Genomic DNA, 18,703 nt, shown 5'->3' with positions numbered 1-18,703 from the left:
ATCATGACGTTTCGACTGCAACACAAGCAGTCATCATCAGGTGTGAAAACCAACGGCAAGAACATTTGAAAGAAGTGGCGGTTTGTATTTATTTATTTTTAAACGTTAGCGCCACGGAGAGCGATTTGACAGTTTGTTTAGATGGACGAGTCCATCTATGTTCGGAAAAGAGGAGGGGGGAGACGAAAAATTAATGTATGCTGTCTGAAAGCCACCGTAAGCGTGAACAATCAATTAAGACCCGAAATGGTTTATCAAATCCTTCCAATGATTGCTAAGCCAGAATCCATCTTCTTGGTTGAAATTGTCTCTGTGTTTGTATATGTGGATAGCTTCATGAACGAATCTCTCATGGTAGCCAGATGGCTTGCAAGAACCTCTGTCTTGGAGAAGTTAATGTCATGTGAGCCTACTGAATTATAACAGTGATCTGCCACGGCCGAGGTGTTGGTCCTACCGTGTTTTAGGTCTGCTTTGTGTTCACGAATGCGGTCCGAGACATGTCGTTTGGTTTCTCCAATGTAACTACTACCACAGAGGCAACTTAGTTTGTAGACGCCAGGGTACTGTATGTCCGGAATCACATCTTTTACAGACGGAACCAGATCACGGATTTTATGTAATGTGTTGAAACGGACCTGGATCTTTTGTGGTTAATCAAGATTTTGGAGATCTTTTTTGTGATCCCCGCAATGTAGGGTAAAGTGATGATTTTGAACACTTGGCTACATTTCACTGACGTACTGTTAATGTCAGTGATTCTTGCACAAAACTGTCATAAAACACGTTACTTCGTGTCACTGTAGCACTGTATTTAACTGACCTTCAATTAGCTAAAAAATAACTGCTCTCATACTTTTTTCACTCGCTAGCGTTGAAAGCAATTTGAATTCGATATAACATCTGGAAAATCACGGAGAAATGTATACATTATAATTGAAAAGCAAAAATTTTGACTTACCGTTTGTTTCAAGTGCTGAAGAAATACATAAAGACAGCAAAAGCACTGTTGCTGCGTATAATTATTTATTTGATCATATTTCAATAAAGAAACGTCAAATTTAAAGCGAATTTGCGTAAAAATAATGTTTGTCCGCTCGACCTGGGGGAGTGTAAAAATCCACCCGCTCATGATTATTAATGAGGGGGGGGGAGCCTCTCTTGCAGTGACGTCACGTACGGACGTAGCACTGCTGCGTATATTTTTGACCGTCACTTTCTGTAAAGAAACGTCATATTTGAAGCGACTTTGTGAAAAAAAATGTCCGTTCGACCTTCTGCGTGAGTATAAAAATCCACTTGCTCATGATTATTTTATTATTAATAACGAGGGGGGGTGGGGGGTGCGGCATGTGGAGTGACGCCACGCGCGTCACACACATTTCTGGGCTGTTATTCTTTGTCCATAGCTCCTAAGCTTATTATTCATAATTGACAGCTTGATTTGGCCACGTAATGATATGTGTTGTGAGACCCTCCACCACCCGACGTAGCCAAACAAACGTGTGTTGTCACGCAGTGTTCGTGCGTTTCACGAGCCAGCCATTAGCGTTTCATTCCGCTTGTTAGTTGAAGAACATTTCTCGCAACGAAATGATATCATGACGCATCTTGAAGAAGCTTCCCGGATTATTCCCCGAGAGATGCTTTGCGCAGTTGCAAGTGGCGAGCCGCACCAATCGTAACCGGCGCGTTGTTCAGCGGCTGCAAAACCGCGCGAGAATTGAAGAATGCCTTTGGCTGTGTCCGGGTGGTGGGGCCACGGCCTTACGATGGGAAGTAAGTCGGATCGTTACGTGGCCTAACCCAACAATCGATGAGGAATTGTTGACATCGGCCGCAAAGACGCACGTGTGGAGTTGAGCTGATGTTGAATGCGGACGTCGAGAAGGGAGGGCGGTGCCGAGCTCCGTGATTGTGCAGGTTGGGGGGGGGGTGTTGGGGGGGAGCGTTCGTGGAAACGGAGGCCGTCCGTCGGGATCGCGCGCCCACGATTAACCCGGCTCACGCTTAGACGCGGCGCAGACGGCTCGGCCACAAAAGTATTAAACTCGCAGTGACAATTTCAGAATTCATCCAGAATTCGGATTTATTCGACCCTTTATGTCCCCTGTTACAATCATATTTTTTGGCATTCGCTGAGATGAACCAAAAAAATATGTTTTGACCTCCCAATGAACGCGCATGTTAGTATGTTATTTTCTGAGAGGTATACCTTTACAAAATAAGGAAACATGAACACGTCTGTCGAATATTAAACGGACTTGGAATTAATTTTTCAGCATCTGTATGTTCAGGCATCTACTTGTGTTGAGCCAAAGTTGCTGAAATAATGGACTGCCAGAAGGTCTTGTTGCTGATGGGATGTGTACAATTACTTTTATTTTATACGTGGAGGGACAGATATGGGAAGGAGTCGTATTGTCCGCTTGTGTATTTTGTTAAATACATAATGGATCACCATCCAGTCAAGCTGATGACCAGACATCAGAAAACGCATATAAAGCTCCTGCGTTATTCTGCTGCAGAGAAGCCACGCTCCCATTTGAAGATGTGTGCACACAGTCAGAGGACTCTCTGGTGGAAATCCCAGCTCAGATTTCACAGAGTGCAGGAAAATATCTCGGCAGCTTTATCATCTTCACCACCACCACCAAAGCCATCACCTTGCCCAGGGTGGCTGCCGGGTGACCGTGAGAGTTTCCCTCTCGCAAAGGGGCGTTCCTCAGAGCTGTGTCTCGGATATATCTTGGAGCGAGGGAGCGTCTACATCTACTGCACGACGACTCAGCGTGGCCGACTAACAAGCGTCAAGGGGAGAGTCGTGTGGGTGTGTAGGTGACCTCTGCGGCACTATATTTTTCCCAAGACACATCTTTGAAGATGCAGAGCGGCCCGAAAATTGCCGGCTGTTTTGTCCCTTGTCATTTTTTTTAAAAGTGGGGAATACTGTTTGAGATTGCCATCGTAGGAAGGAATGGCATTATTTTAATGCAGCTGTTGGGGCACAATGCAGTGCGGTGCTCTGGTGGGAAGGATGCGCCTGTAACCTTCGCGCCAATGTCATTTCGGCGGAGAGCTTGGCAACTGATATCATTATGAACTGATATGAAGTTTAAACTAGATTTTGACAGCGCCGCGTTTCGTAAACCTTTCTTGGAGTGCAGCGAAAAGTACTTTATTAAGCAACGGCGCGCTCAGTGTGGTGGGATTTTACGGGGCGGGGGGGGGGGCATGGGACTCAATTAAGAAACATTTGCTTCTGTGAGTAAATATATGCTGGGCTGTAGAGGCTCTGTTAAATGTTGTTAACGAAGTGGAGAGCTCTGCCCGTGTGCTTTATGGTACAATTGCACGTGGTGATGTCAATAAAGACTTTAATCTGAGATGACAGGAGTTGGGCACAGTTAGACATGTGTGAAATTATAATTCCCAAAGTATTGGAGGAAAAAAAGAACTGACCTTTGTCGTACTTAAGAAGCATTTAAGGTGCGTGGAGTATGCCCGCTGGAAAAAAAAAACACGTGGCAGATAGAAACACGGATGTTTGGACACAGCTGACAATATTGCTTTTGTCATCTTAGTTGAGCATTCCTTCTCTGTAGTGCGGCGAGGAGGCTCAGCGGTAGAGCAAGCGGCTCGCTATCGGAAAGTTACTAGTTTCAAATCCACATTTGGGGTTTATTTAGCCAATCATCCATGCGGCGTCGATAAAATAGAGAAGCAGTTTGTCCAATTAATATCCCCCCCTTCCCCCCCCCGCTATGGGAATGTGGAAGTTGCATCACTAGCTCAAGACTGTAAACAGCACCAAAACTGTGTAATGTTAGTTACGAGAACCCACGTGAAGACAACGTTATGGGTCTGGAGTATACCAAAACCATGAGAAGAAAACGAGGAAGGAAATAATTGACAAAAGCTGCTTTGAGAGAGAATGTTTTGGGCCTGACATGCAGGCTCAAGTTTGGAAGCTCCGAGCCTGAGACCCCCTCTCTCAGCGCTCCCACCCCCATTGTGTCTTCTCATAGCATCACAAACTACACAAGGATTGTTTTCCTACGCCATCATCAGCACCGCAATGTGGAGTTGACAACGTTATGATTCTTAATGCTAAGAGAGATTCTCTTCCCATCAGAGGATTCCAGAATCCTGGCCCATGAGAAATACCAACGTCACTGTATAACATTTAATGTGTAGCATTACATTTTTCATCCGGCACGCCCGACAAAAAAACCATCTACGATAACTTATTTTGCTAAACATCCTGCAGTTTAAGTTGCACCCTGCGGCTGAATATCATGAATTCATTAAGAAGTCGTGTCTCTGCATGATATCTCGGTGACTATTATACATTTATCTTTTGTAGTTTAAACATGCACGTTGTGTTTATTTGGCACCTCTTAATAAGATGGTTTATGGCGTTAATTGCATAATAAAAGTCTGCATTACAGGTTGATTTTCCTCAATAATTACTCACGAGCATGGAGATAAAATCGCACTTTGTGGGTGGAGGCCCCCACGCTCAAAGACAGCTTGGAGGCTCCGCGGAGGAAGCCGCGTTTGTCATTGGGATGGAGAGAATGCTTGTACCGCTCTGATCACTGGCAAGTGTCGTGACGGCTACTGCGAGATCCGACCGTGTCCTGCAAGATCCGACCGTGTCCGTCCAGTGCTAGCCGAGCTGCATTGGCTTCCGGTTGCCGAACGAATGCATTATACTAAGGTCTCACTCATTACACACAAAGTGCTTGCCGCAAATGAACCACGATACCTCGTTGATCTCGTCAAGGAACATAAACCACCATCACGCGAACTCCAGTGGTCATCCTCAAAACGGCTTTTGGCTCGTCGTTGAACAAAGACGGTCACCGCATCGCGCGCTTTCAGATCTGCTTCTGTGGCCGTCTGGAACGCTCTTCCTTCCGATATTAGGAAGCCACTTGAGCGATGCACTTTTAAATCATCATCTAGATTGAAAACTCGCGTTTTTTAGACTGCTTTTGCGTTTAAGTGTTTGTCCTTCCGGCTTAGCACGGTTGGCTACGTACAGTGCCAAGGAGCGAAACAGTTAAGACTTCTCCACAAATCTGGCTGTCGCCGTTGAAGCTAGTTGTAATTACTGGCGAAACGTCGTACTCAGATTGTAAATGTTGTGGCTTGGCTCTCCAACACACCGGTGTTGCTGTACAAGTGACGAATTGGGCACGTTCTGTTTACGTGGCAACCCTTACTAGTTGGCTGTGTCGAGTGGTGGCGGGTTTTAATGACACATTTATATATTTACGCGATCTAACCCAAAAAACCTCTATTATGAGTGCGAAAGAAGTTCAACATACATGCACCACGACGCCGCCTCGCCGCACATTAATTAAGCTAAGCCTCGCGCTTTCCCCCGCCACTTTGTTTACGCGTGGTGTGTGCCAGTTGATGGTTGCAGCAGCTCAGACCGCATGCACGGGCGTGCGGCCTTGCCAGGATGCATTGGAAAGTGCTGCCAACTATTTCTGCTTAAATGGGTTTGTAATTTAGTGCTGCTTACTCTGGAAAAATATTTAGTATTTTAAAGCGCTCTTAGTGCATCCAACCAGTTAAAATAGCTAATTGAGATGCAGGACCAAAGCGATAAAAGAACAAGAGTGATTGCGTATTGGTTTATGATAAATTGTGTTTAAAGTTATTTATGCCCTTATTTGTTCATTAAATTCAAAGCAGCTTAGGTTAAATATCTTAAAAGGTTTAAGTTCGGTGAGGATTATGGTACGAAGCATTGTGTTTCCCGGGAGTATATGAACCACCAATTGCCCGTGGTATAATCTGTTGTGTTATAAGTGATGTGCCCTTTACAAAAGCACATGGGACATTTGAATCGTATCATAAATCACACGACAGGTCCTGGCAGCCCCTGCTATCGCAGACCTACTCTTCTGTGCACATTGCTTTTTTTTTACTTATTCACTTAATATTCTGCGACTCGACCTTACAAGGCCGATAAAGTTGAGTTGCGCTCCGGTACAATTCCCACGTTCGCTCCTGCGACAGATGCCATTCCATCGTGGAGTAAAAGTTGCTCGCATTCGGGAGGTCGTGGGTTCACGCCCTCGTTTGGGGGGGGGGGGGGGGGTTTGACTCAGCCAATCATCCCTCCTGGGTGGGCAGTATGAGTACCGCTTTGTGATGGAAGTCAACGGTGGTTGTCCTCTGGAGAGACTCGCCCTTGCCATAGGCATGTGGATTTTTTTTTTCTCCCCACTCACTTGCCCTCAGGGCTGTAAATGGAAGATGAGCACCAGCGCCTCGCTGCATATTGAGCATCAAATCACTTTGCGAGTGTTTTCAGCTGACGCTGCTGCTGCGCTAGGCCATGCCGTGCGGACGGTCACAGGCCGCACACGTTTGCGTAGGTCAGACACCCACCTGCATGCCGAAGAGGTGGTCTCTTGAAGGCAGTGCAGCGAATGGCTCTCGGACATATCTGTGCGGACCTTTGATTATGCCATTAGTTGTATTTGGGACCCAAACATAACTTGACGGTTTGGCCACGTATCCGAGCAGGAGCCCTCGAGGCGTAACAAAGAATGAGGATCATTGCTGGCATTCACGCGCTGTTAAACCGAACAGCAGCAGCAGCTGTGGCAAGGAGAGTCAAACTGCGCGGACGCGGCGCCTCCCAACGCCAGCCACGTCGTGGTCTTGTCACTCGGCGTGATAATAATAACTTCATGCGTCTGTGATATTTACACCGTCATCTAGATTGAACGTTATTCTGCGATACATCACACTGCATGGATCCAACATCCATGGAACAAAAATAATATAAAGGCAAAGTGTGTGGTGGGTGATGCTTTGTTGTCAGTGGTTTTTCTTTGCAAAGACCCAAATACGTAAATTCTTGTTTTGGCATTATTTTGTAAACCCTGCTTCAATTCTCAATCTTTGCTGTCTCTCTCTTTCCCTCCTCCTCCTCCTTGTGCTCAATCCACGCTGTCTCTCTCTCTTCTCGCCAACCCCCTTCACTGGAACAAACTTCCCCCTCCACATTAAGCGGTCACCTTCGCTCACGAGTCTCCGCTCCTCACCCAAAACTCACTTCTTGTTCCCAAGCTCACCCCCACGACCACCCCCCCCCCTCTTAACCCTCATAACCACCAACACCGTTTCTGTTCCATCTTCATATTCTCATTACGTGGCTATCACTCATTCCCCACTCATTCAACCCGTTCATCATCATTTACCGTCATCAATTTCGCTTTCACCGAATTCACGCTTCACAGATTGGCCACCCATTGCCTCCTGTCATCTATTTCATTCACCTCACCTCCACCGTTACGTTCACACGCGTCGTACCCTCCTTAATTATCTGTAAAGCGCCTTGGTTCAGGCGCAATATAAATTACATTAAGATAAGATAAACTCTGATTAATCACAACGTTTGGAACCTTTGGGTCTCTGCTCAGCCGCTGTGTTTATATATCCATACATTTATTTTTTTATATCGATTTTAAAAACTCACATTTGTCAATGACACTGCAGTCAAAGAAAGGTAGTCGTTTTTTTAATGATGCCACAGTGTCATTGAGGAATGCGTTCAGTTGTTATTCTTACCCGTCTTTTTGCACCACTGTCAGCAGCAGCATTACCAAATAACTTATTTACACACGAACTGTTTATGCTTTGGGTGTACATTCATTACAAGCCTTTTTCCCGTCCTAGGACGGAAGCTGTAATATTTACGAAACAATTTAGCAGAGTATAATTGTGTCATTTGTAAATTTAATGGCAGTGAATCTTGCACGAAAGTATGTCATCAAACACTTCACTGCATGTTACTGTAGCATTGTATAGAACTGAGCTTCAATTTGTTCAAATTCACTGCTCTGATACTTTATTCTCTTCTGCTTTCGGTCGCTGGGGTTGAGATTAATTGGAAATCGTTACAATATCTGGAAAATCACCGAGAAATGTCTATTTTACCATAATGTAGAAGCATAAATTAGACTTACCTTTCGTCTCAAGTGCTGAAGAAATAAACAAAGACACCAAATCCACTTTGTTGCTGGGTATGATCATTAATTAGATTCACTTTCAATAAAGAAACGTGAAACTTAAAGCGAATTTAGCAAAAAAAAAATGTTTCACTCGACCTTCTGTGTAAAAATCAACCCGCTAATGAATATTAATGACAGGGGGGTGCGGCATGTGGAGTGACGTCACGCACGTTACACACAAGTATTAATTATTTAAAATGGTTCAAACTGGTGACTGCCCTACGGTTGCTGTCACCATTGTCGATAGCGCGGTGTTTTGTTGCGATGGGCCATGACAGACGAGTGACGTGGCACGACAATGCTGAGTCACATCACCGTCGGCGTAAATCGAGAATCCCATGAATTACCACTTTCACTTTTTTTTTTAATCACTGCTAGTCGTGGCAGTGTTATGGATAAAGGAATAACTTACAATGTTTTCATACTCTTTGGGTCTTCCGGTAAAGTCACGTCGATAGAAAAATAATTTTTAAAAATCACGACGTTTCGGTCGCAACACGAGCAGTCGTCTTCAGGTGAAAAAATACAGCAGGAGAACTGCTGAGGCAGGAGAAATACAGCAGGAGAACTGCTGAGGCAGGAGAAATACAGCAGGAGAACTGCTGAGGCAGCAGAAATACAGCAGGAGAACTGCTGAGGCAGGAGAAATACAGCAGGAGAACTGCTGAGGCAGCAGAAATACAGCAGGAGGGCTGCTGAGGCAGCAGAAATATAGCAGGAGGGCTGCTGAGGTAGGAGAAATACAGCAGGAGAACTGCTGAGGCAGGAGAAATACAGCAGAAGAACTGCTGAGGCAAGAGAAATATAGCAGGAGAACTGCTGAGGCAGGAGAAATACAGCAGGAGGGCTGCTGAGGCAGCAGAAATACAGCAGGAGGGCTGCTGAGGTAGGAGAAATACAGCAGGAGAACTGCTGAGGCAGCAGAAATACAGCAGGAGAACTGCTGAGGCAAGAGAAATACAGCAGGAGGGCTGCTGAGGCAGCAGAAATACAGCAGGAGGGCTGCTGAGGTAGGAGAAATACAGCAGGAGAACTGCTGAGGCAGCAGAAATACAGCAGGAGAACTGCTGAGGCAGGAGAAATACAGCAGGAGAACTGCTGAGGCAAGATGTTGTATAGGTTTTAGATGCGTGCAACCCAAGGGTAAGTGGGCGGGGCTAGAGATGGAATTTGCATGTAAATGTAAGATCGGAGAGCCTGATTTACCTCACGACTACGGTGCTGTAGAGGCGGCCATTGTATTGCACGAAATCAGCATGTCAATCTGTAAGTTTCATGTAAATGTAAGATGTTTCGTGTCCCGCAAATGTCCCATGTGGGCAGCTGAATGATAGATTTCACACTAAGCGTTGCTTTTTCTTGTGTTGTTACAGGCGGCTTGCCGAACGTTTGAGGTGCGATCACTCCAACTCAGAGGTGAGCTGCTCTCTGTCTGCGGGCCACTGTCTGTAATGTTCTCTCTTTGATGCCCAGGTGCTTGTGTGAGTGGTCCCACGCCCATCCTGGTTTCTTATGACCGACCGTGTCCCGTCTTAGCATGCCTGTAAGTTGCCATTGGCTGCACAAACCCCAGTGAACTGGATAAACTAAACAATACAAAAACTCTTTGACATTTTGATTTTACCAGGAAAGGTTCACTGAGCTATGTAGCTCCTTTTTTCAGAAGCGACCTGGCCACAAATGATAGCTCAACGAAGTGACTTGTCGTGTGGACAATGTATCGCAGCCAAATACTGTCAACGCGTCTCTTTAAATGTGCAGGGGAAAAATCCACACACCACGGGGAGAGAAACATACAGCAGGCATCAGGCTCAGGATCGAACCCACAACCTCCTGCATTCCAGGCGAGGTAGTTAACATCTCGCCACAGATCATTAATATCCGGGGTGGAGGATTCGGTTTCTTCCTCACTGCCCCGGATAGAATTCAGAGTGAAGCAGCCAGGGTGACTGGCGATCCAGCACTCGATTATTCGCTTCATTCACTCGCCCACCGGCTGTAAGTCGCCTCCCTATCACTCTTCTATCGCTACGACTACCGTGGTTAAGACTACCGTGGTTACGACTACCGTGGTTACAACTGCCGTGGTTACGACTACCGTGGTTACGACTGCCGTGGTTACGACTACCGTGGTTACGACTACCGTGGTTACGACTGCCGTGGTTACGACTACCGTGGTTACGACTACCGTGGTTACGACTGCCGTGGTTACGACTGCCGTGGTTACGACTACCATGGTTACGACTGCCGTGGTTACGACTGCCGTGGTTACGACTACCGTGGTTACGACTACCGTGGTTACTGTTCCCATGAACTTCGCTCATCGATTCTCCCACCCATTCTGGGGCTCCGTCTACCAGACTGGCTGTTTTGTCTAATTCACACTCAACCACTCACTCACCCACTCACCCACTCACTCACTCACCCACCCACTCACTCACCCACTCACTCACCCACTCACTCACCCACCCACTCACACACTCACCCACTCACTCACCCACTCACCCACTCACTCATCCACTCACTCACCCACTCACCCACTCACTCACTCACTCACCCACTCACCCACTCACTCACCCACTCACTCACCCACTCACTCACCCACTCACTCAACCACTCACTCACTCACACACCCACTCACCCACTCACTCACTCACACACCCACTCACTCACCCACTCACCCACTCACTCACACACCCACTCACTCACACACCCACTCACTCACCCACTCACTCACCCATTCACTCACTCACTCACACACCCACTCACTCACCCACTCACTCACCCGCTCACTCAGTCACTCACCCACTCACACACTCACCCACTCACTCACTCACTCACCCACTCACTCACCCACTCACTCACCCACTCACACACCCACCCACTCACTCACTCACTCACCCACTCACTCACTCACCCACTCACTCACTCACCCACTCACTCACCCACTCACTCACTCACCCACTCACTCACCCACTCACTCACCCGCTCACTCATCCACTCAATCACCCAGTCACTAATCCACTCACTCACTCACCCACTCACTCACCCACTCACTCACCCACTCACTCACCCACTGACTGACCCACTCAATCACCCACTCAATTACCCACTCACTCATCCACTCACTCACCCACTCACTCACCCACTCACTCACCCACTCACTCACCCACTCACCCACTCACCCACTCACTCACTCACCCACTCACTCACTCACCCACTCACTCACCCACCCACCCACTCACTCACTCACCCACTCACTCACTCACCCACTCACTCACTCAACCACTCACTCACCCACTCACTCACCCACTCACTCACCAACTCACTCGCCCACTCACTCACTCACTCACCCACTCACTCACTCACCCACTCACTCACCCACTCACTCACTCACCCACTCACCCACTCACTCACCCACTCACTCACTCATCCACTCACTCACCCACTCACTCACCCACTCACTCACCCACTCACTCACCCACTCACTCACTCACCCACTCACTCACCCACTCACTCACCCACTCACCCACCCACTCACTCACTCACTCACCCACTCACTCACTCACTCACCCACTCACTCACCCACTCACTCACACACTCACTCACCCACTCACCCACCCACTCACTCACTCACTCACCCACTCACTCACTCACTCACCCACTCACTCACCCACTCACTCACTCACCCACTCACTCACTCACTCACCCACTCACTCACCCACTCACTCACCCACTCACTCACCCACTCACTCACCCACTCAATCACCCACTCACTCACCCACTCACCCACTCACTCATCCACTCACTCACCCACTCACCCACTCACTCACTCACTCACCCACTCACTCACTCACCCACTCACTCACCCACTCACTCACCCACTCACTCAACCACTCACTCACTCACACACCCACTCACCCACTCACTCACTCACACACCCACTCACTCACCCACTCACCCACTCACTCACACACCCACTCACTCACACACCCACTCACTCACCCACTCACTCACCCATTCACTCACTCACTCACACACCCACTCACTCACCCACTCACTCACCCGCTCACTCAGTCACTCACCCACTCACACACTCACCCACTCACTCACTCACTCACCCACTCACTCACCCACTCACTCACCCACTCACACACCCACTCACTCACTCACCCACTCACTCACTCACCCACTCACTCACTCACCCACTCACTCACCCACTCACTCACTCACCCACTCACTCACCCACTCACTCACCCACTCACTCATCCACTCAATCACCCAGTCACTAATCCACTCACTCACTCACCCACTCACTCACCCACTCACTCACCCACTCACTCACCCACTGACTGACCCACTCAATCACCCACTCAATTACCCACTCACTCATCCACTCACTCACCCACTCACTCACCCACTCACTCACCCACTCACCCACTCACCCACTCACCCACTCACTCACCCACTCACTCACCCACTCACTCACTCACCCACTCACTCACCCACCCACCCACTCACTCACTCACCCACTCACTCACCCACTCACTCACTCAACCACTCACTCACCCACTCACTCACCCACTCACTCACCAACTCACTCGCCCACTCACTCACTCACTCACCCACTCACTCACTCACCCACTCATTCACCCACTCACCCACTCACTCACCCACTCACTCACTCACCCACTCACCCACTCACTCACCCACTCACTCACTCATCCACTCACTCACCCACTCACTCACCCACTCACTCACCCACTCACCCACTCACTCACCCACTCACTCACTCACCCACCTACTCACTCACTCGCCCCACTGCAGGTCTCGACACGTCTCTTTCTGCTTCTTCCCTCGCACTGCTGCACTTGGCATTCCCTCCTCCCGTCATCGTCGCTCTTCTGAAGTTGTTATAAAAACTTTGATCATTATATTTTAAAAGCCTGACAGTGTGGTGTGTTGCTTGTACCACGAATAGCGAGCATTGCTACCAGTTAAACGGTCCATTCTACTATAATGCTTGTTTTCATAACGCAAATAGATATAGCTTGATGAATGTATCAGGGAACACAACGCAAATGTGAATTGGATATATAACGCGATTAAGTGAACAGAACTACGTCACGCGAGTAGGAATAAGCGGCCGTACGGCTGCCTCGGCGTAGCATCGTACAAGGCATTGGAGTGCTGCTGGATGCCTCAAGATGCTACCCACGCGTCTCAGTCTGTGTTCAGCCTGCGTACGCATCTCACGTGCCATTGTGGACTGTGCTACACCCTATATTAGTTGTCTCGCCTTGCATACAACTTGGTTACATTCATTTAAAATGAGTGGCTTCGCGACTAACACTGGAGCACGCATTTTTTAAAACTCATTTTCATGCTTTTTTTAAAATAAATAATCATCCAACTGAAACAAGGTCATTATGAAAGAACACGTAAAAATCTAAATGATATCACTAATTATCATAAAAAAGGTCAGCTATGTTGGTGTTTTTTAAACCTACTACCTGCCTTCCATTGGATCGATGGTTGTTATTATAACGCGATGTTTCCATAACGTCGTGTTCGTCAGGAACACAACTACCATCGCCTTATAGGAGAACAGACTGCTTATATTTGCGATGGGTTAATGCTGAGAAAATACACGTGTGTTATCTGTTATAATGTTGCTGGCTGCTTTGACGCTTTAGGCATTGGGCCTGTGCTCAGCAGCAGTTAAAACAAACAAAAATATATATGAGTTAATTGCGTTGAGTATTTCCTTGGGTGTAATAAGTTATTGATAAATATATTAGTGAGTAAATGTTATCGTTCAACATTCAGTTATTACAGTTAAAAAATTACACGTTGCGCATAAAATGTATTAATTTAATTCTAGACGTCTTTGCAAAACGAGATGTCCTAATCTCGAGAGATTTTTTTTTTTACAGGTGAAATATTTTGATAAATAGAATAAATACAAGATGTCGTTCAGTGGCCACTCGTAACAGGGGCCTGCTGGGACGTACATTACCGTATTCATGAATTAAAGTGGAAATTGGCATGTCATAGTTCCTATTTCTATTATGTCAGTAAAATATTGTTCAGTCTTTTAGCGTTTGATTTTTTAAACATTTCCTCCAGAGTATTTTTAAAAATAATGGGCATTGTTTGGCACGGAGCACGTTGAGCGGCCATTGTGTAAATTGCCTTCCATGGGAGGTCAAAGCGCCCAGTGAAATGTCTCGGTGCATCGGGTCAACGGCAGTGACTCAAAACGAGTTTTCTGGTCCGAAAGTAAACCGCCAATGATGCTTCATTCCCACTGAGGTGCCACGACACTCGCCGTTTCCACGCGCACCTCGAAAAATAGCAACGCGGCCGGCCGACTTGGCACGAGAGCAAGCGGCTTGCACATCTGAAAGTTTTTTGCGAGTTCAAGTCGTGGTCCGGTGTTGACTCGGCCCATCGTATACCCACCGGTGTGGGGGAAAATTAGTACCACTTTTTAGGGGAAGCCATCATTGGTTTCCCAAGCAACGGCCACGTCCCTGTTATAGGAATGAGGAATTTCTGCCACTGGCTCAGGGCTGAAAACCAGAGATGAGCACTGATGCCCCAATGCTCATTTGAGCCAGAAATCATGCTTTAAATTACTGTGATTTAGTGCGTAATCGTGTTGAGCTGAGACTCAGGAGCTCGTTGGTTAATTCCTCATGGTCAGGATGTCTGCATTACCCATCCCTAACAATGCCGTTTCTGCCCCGAGTACAAAACGGTATTGAGCAAGACGAAGCGAAGGGAACCTTAATAGCTTTGAAATTGCCTTGCTGAGCCTGGTTATAGGATCGGTTAAAAAGTGTTGAAGGCATCACCTTGGGGACGTACACTTTAAACAGAGCCTCGCTCGCAGCAGGAGCAAAACGGGCCGCAGCCTTAGCTGGAGAATGCGGAGCCCTGGACGCCGTGAGCTACCCGGGGTGGCCCTCCAGTGTAACCCCCCGGGGTAGCCCCCACCAGGGTTTCTGGGCAGGCAAAAGGAATGTGTCATGCTCAGCGTACCTTCTACACACGCTCACATCGGGTGGTGGTTCCTGTAGCGCTTGTATAGTGATAATAATAATGATTAAAAAAATTCCACCAGTATATTATTGTTCATTTCAAGTTAACTCTAAATTAAACGTTTTATTTTACCAGGCAAGGCCAACTGAACTACTGTAGCTCTTTTTCAGAAGCGACCTGGTCACAAATGGTAGTTCATCGAAGTGGCTTATCACGTGGAAGTTTATAGCAGTCAAATCCTCTAAACGCATGTTTCTAAATGTGGAGGGAATAACCGGAGGACCCGGAGAGAAATCCACGTGACCACGGGGAGAAATTGCAAGCTCCAAATATACAGACAGCAGGGTTGGGACCGAACCCACGACCTCCTGTATACCAGGCAAGGTCGTTAACATTCTCACCACCGTGGCGCGTACCATATTCCATCCGATGGGCAATTTAAAAAAGTTCCACAGTGAAAACTGAGCTCACATAGTAAACGTGGGAAATAAACAACCAGGCATGTAGTGCTGTGGCGGCCAGTCAGAGGGACGGCTTTTTCATCACGGAAGCTTTTGAAGCGTGGCTATTGTCACGCCATCAGATTTAGAAATTGCATCCATTTCCATCCACCTTCATTTAGAGTGGCCGGTCACACTTGACAGAGATTGTCCGCCATGCGGCAGCCCGACAGAAATCAAGTGCCATTATGCCGCGGGAGACGGCGGTAGCAGCAGCAGCAGCTGTGCACCGTCGTGTGTTAGAAGCAACGACGAACCGTATCGGTGCACTGTACTGTGTGCGAGTGTGTACGTGAAGAGTATTTTTGGGTACGATTCGTGTGCGGCCGTTTGTTTGCCGCTTGCGCCTGGACACGCGTGCCAATGAAATGTTCCATTTGAAGGGATTTTCGCAGGTAAAATATTTGGAAAACAGCAAAAAATAAGGCTACTGTGATGTTTTTGTTTTGTTTTCAAACCCTACATGTTTGCCAACTGTTGAGTGTTGGCTTTAATTTTTTTTAAATCAATACCCAATGATTTGAAGATTCGATCCAGCAAAAGCTGCTGCCGCCAGCTGGCACTTGCATGCAGGACGGGGGAGGTCTGATTGCCGTGACCGGCATCAGCGCGGTCTCCATGGGTCCAGAAGCCAAGGGATGTTGGGATGAGACAGTCAGGGCAGATCTATGGGTCTCTGTGAGTCTGTGGGTCTCTGTATGAGTCTGTGGGTGTCTCTGTGTGAGACTATAGGTTTATCTGAGTCTATCAGTCTCTGTACGAGCCTTAAGAGCAGATTTTGGATTGAGGCTGCCATGGCAGATCTTGGAGGTTGCTGCGCTTCTCCTGTGCAGCGTCTGTGGGCTCTGGCGCAGGGTGAAGGGGAGCGTTGGCAGCGATGTATGGTGGCGGTGGCTTCAATGGCTTTGGCCACGATGCCGCCTTGGTGTTGAGTGTCACTTGCTGCTGGTGTTCGCTGTTGCCAGGAACCAAACTCAGGTCGCCAGGTTTATTGAGCTTCACGCAATCCGTTGTAAGGCCACTCCACACCAGAAGTGATGCAGCAAACATAATTATCTCCGAATGTTTTGTGATGGGGTGTTATTCAATATCACCCGATGACTTCTGGGACTTCAAATATGACGTCACTTTAGTTTTGATGGAAAAGGAATTACGATCGCATTCTTAGAAGTTTCTTGCCACAGTTTGCGAAAAGTTTGCAATAAACACCGCTCAGATTTCATTGTGCACAACTTTCTTGCATAATAACATTTATTATTGATGGAGAACACATTGCAATGCTATTTACTCGAGGCTTCTTTGATGAATCACAACACTACAAAAGCAATGTATCCAGCATTTCACGTGTGAAGTGTAACACACGGGGCCTGAGCGAGGCTTGCGGGGTGCACGGGGTCCTAAGCACGGGGCCCTACTCACGGGGCCCTGCTCACGGGGCCCTGCTCACGGGGCCCTACTCACGGGGCCCTGTGCACGGGGCCCTGCTCACGGGGCCCTGTGCACGGGGCCCTGCTCATGGGGCCCTACTCACGGGGCCCTACTCACGGGGCCCTGTGCACGGGGCCCTGCTCATGGGGCCCTACTCACGGGGCCCTGTGCACGGGGCCCTACTCACGGGGCCCTGCTCACGGGGCCCTGCTCACGGGGCCCTGCTCACGGGGCCCTACTCACGGGGCCCTACTCACGGGGCCCTACTCACGGGGCCCTGTGCACGGGGCCCTGCTCATGGGGCCCTACTCACGGGGCCCTGTGCACGGGGCCCTACTCACGGGGCCCTGCTCACGGGGCCCTGCTCACGGGGCCCTGCTCACGGGGCCCTACTCACGGGGCCCTGTGCACGGGGCCCTACTCACGGGGCCCTACTCATGGGGCCCTGCTCACGGGGCCCTGCTCACGGGGCCCTGTGCACGGGGCCCTGCTCACGGGGCCCTACTCACGGGGCCCTGTGCACGGGGCCCTGCTCACGGGGCCCTACTCACGGGGCCCTACTCACGGGGCCCTGGCCACGGGGCCCTGCGCACGGGGCCCTACTCACGGGGCCCTACTCACGGGGCCCTGCGCACGGGCCCCTACTCACGGGGCCCTGCTCACGGGGCCCTGCGCACGGGGCCCTACTCACGGGACCCTACTCACGGGGCCCTACTCACGGGGCCCTACTCACGGGGCCCTACTCACGGGGCCCTACTCACGGGGCCCTACTCACGGGGCCCTACTCACGGGGCCCTACTCACGGGGCCCTACTCACGGGGTCCTGCGCACGGCGCCCTATGCACGGGGCCCTGACCACGACAGCCATGTGCCGTGGGGTCGGTGTCGGTGGGAGGGCGCGGGGGTGGTGCTCGCCGCCGTTCCCTCCAGCTGTGCGAGTCCAGCGAAGCTCTGAGAGGCAGCGCACGCGGGGGTGGGGGGGGCCTTCCCCTCCCGCCGTGTACACGTGGGGATGATACATTAATCGCTTGTCCAGTGGTCACCGACACGCTCCATCTGAGGAACAAATGAGCACTGTTCCTGAGGCGGGGGGGGCGTCCCGCTGCGTTGCCATGGCGACACTGCAGTGGCCGCGCCAGACCGGCACGGCTCCGCCCATCATCCCTCCGAGGTCGTTAAAATGAGTACTAATTTATGGGGAGGTCAAAAGTGGGTTGTCCTGTGGATGGACTCGCCTCAGCCATAGGAATGTGGGATTTCCACCACTGTAAAGGGGAGATGATTCCCCCGACTCGATGCTCATTTAAGCGATGAAGCTTATATAAAGGCACGTAGAAAATAAAATCAAATAATAGAATACGACGTTTCGGTTGCAACACAAGCAACCATCAGGTAAGAATTAATGATGAAACACAGACACGGAAACAACATAGGCAGACACACATGCAGAGAGAGGCACACACAAAGATACGCCGAGCGAGACACACCAAGACAATCAGAAGGACAACTAATCTGTCCCGAGGCCTTAAATAGAGAGAGGGGGGAGGGGCCGGGGCAGAGAGAGGACTGCGAAGGACAAATGAGTGGAGCAGCGTGCAATTCCGGACCAGAGTGGCCAGAGGAGAGACAATGGTTTAGAGCAAGAAAATCGAAAGTTTGAGAAAGCAAATTTAGTAAAATTAA

General features: G+C 49.1%; 1 protein-coding gene across 1 annotated transcript in view; it reads left to right on the top strand.

The window, feature by feature from the left end:
• Positions 1-18,703, top strand: part of ODF1 (outer dense fiber of sperm tails 1) — a 350,860-nt gene that overhangs the window by 285,764 nt on the left and 46,393 nt on the right. Inside the window, exon 8 of the mRNA XM_076071399.1 lies at positions 9,419-9,461. Coding sequence (XP_075927514.1) covers positions 9,419-9,461 — 43 coding nt within the window. The remainder of the gene's footprint in view (positions 1-9,418; positions 9,462-18,703) is intronic.

This window comes from Petromyzon marinus, chromosome 33, assembly GCF_048934315.1.
Source record: "Petromyzon marinus isolate PM22_M1 ecotype Great Lakes invasive population chromosome 33, UKy_Petmar_22M1.pri1.0, whole genome shotgun sequence".
NCBI classification, from domain to species: Eukaryota; Metazoa; Chordata; class Hyperoartia; order Petromyzontiformes; family Petromyzontidae; genus Petromyzon; species Petromyzon marinus.
The sequence above is the reverse complement of the archived record's forward strand: the minus strand, read 5'-3'. Positions and strand labels throughout refer to the sequence as shown.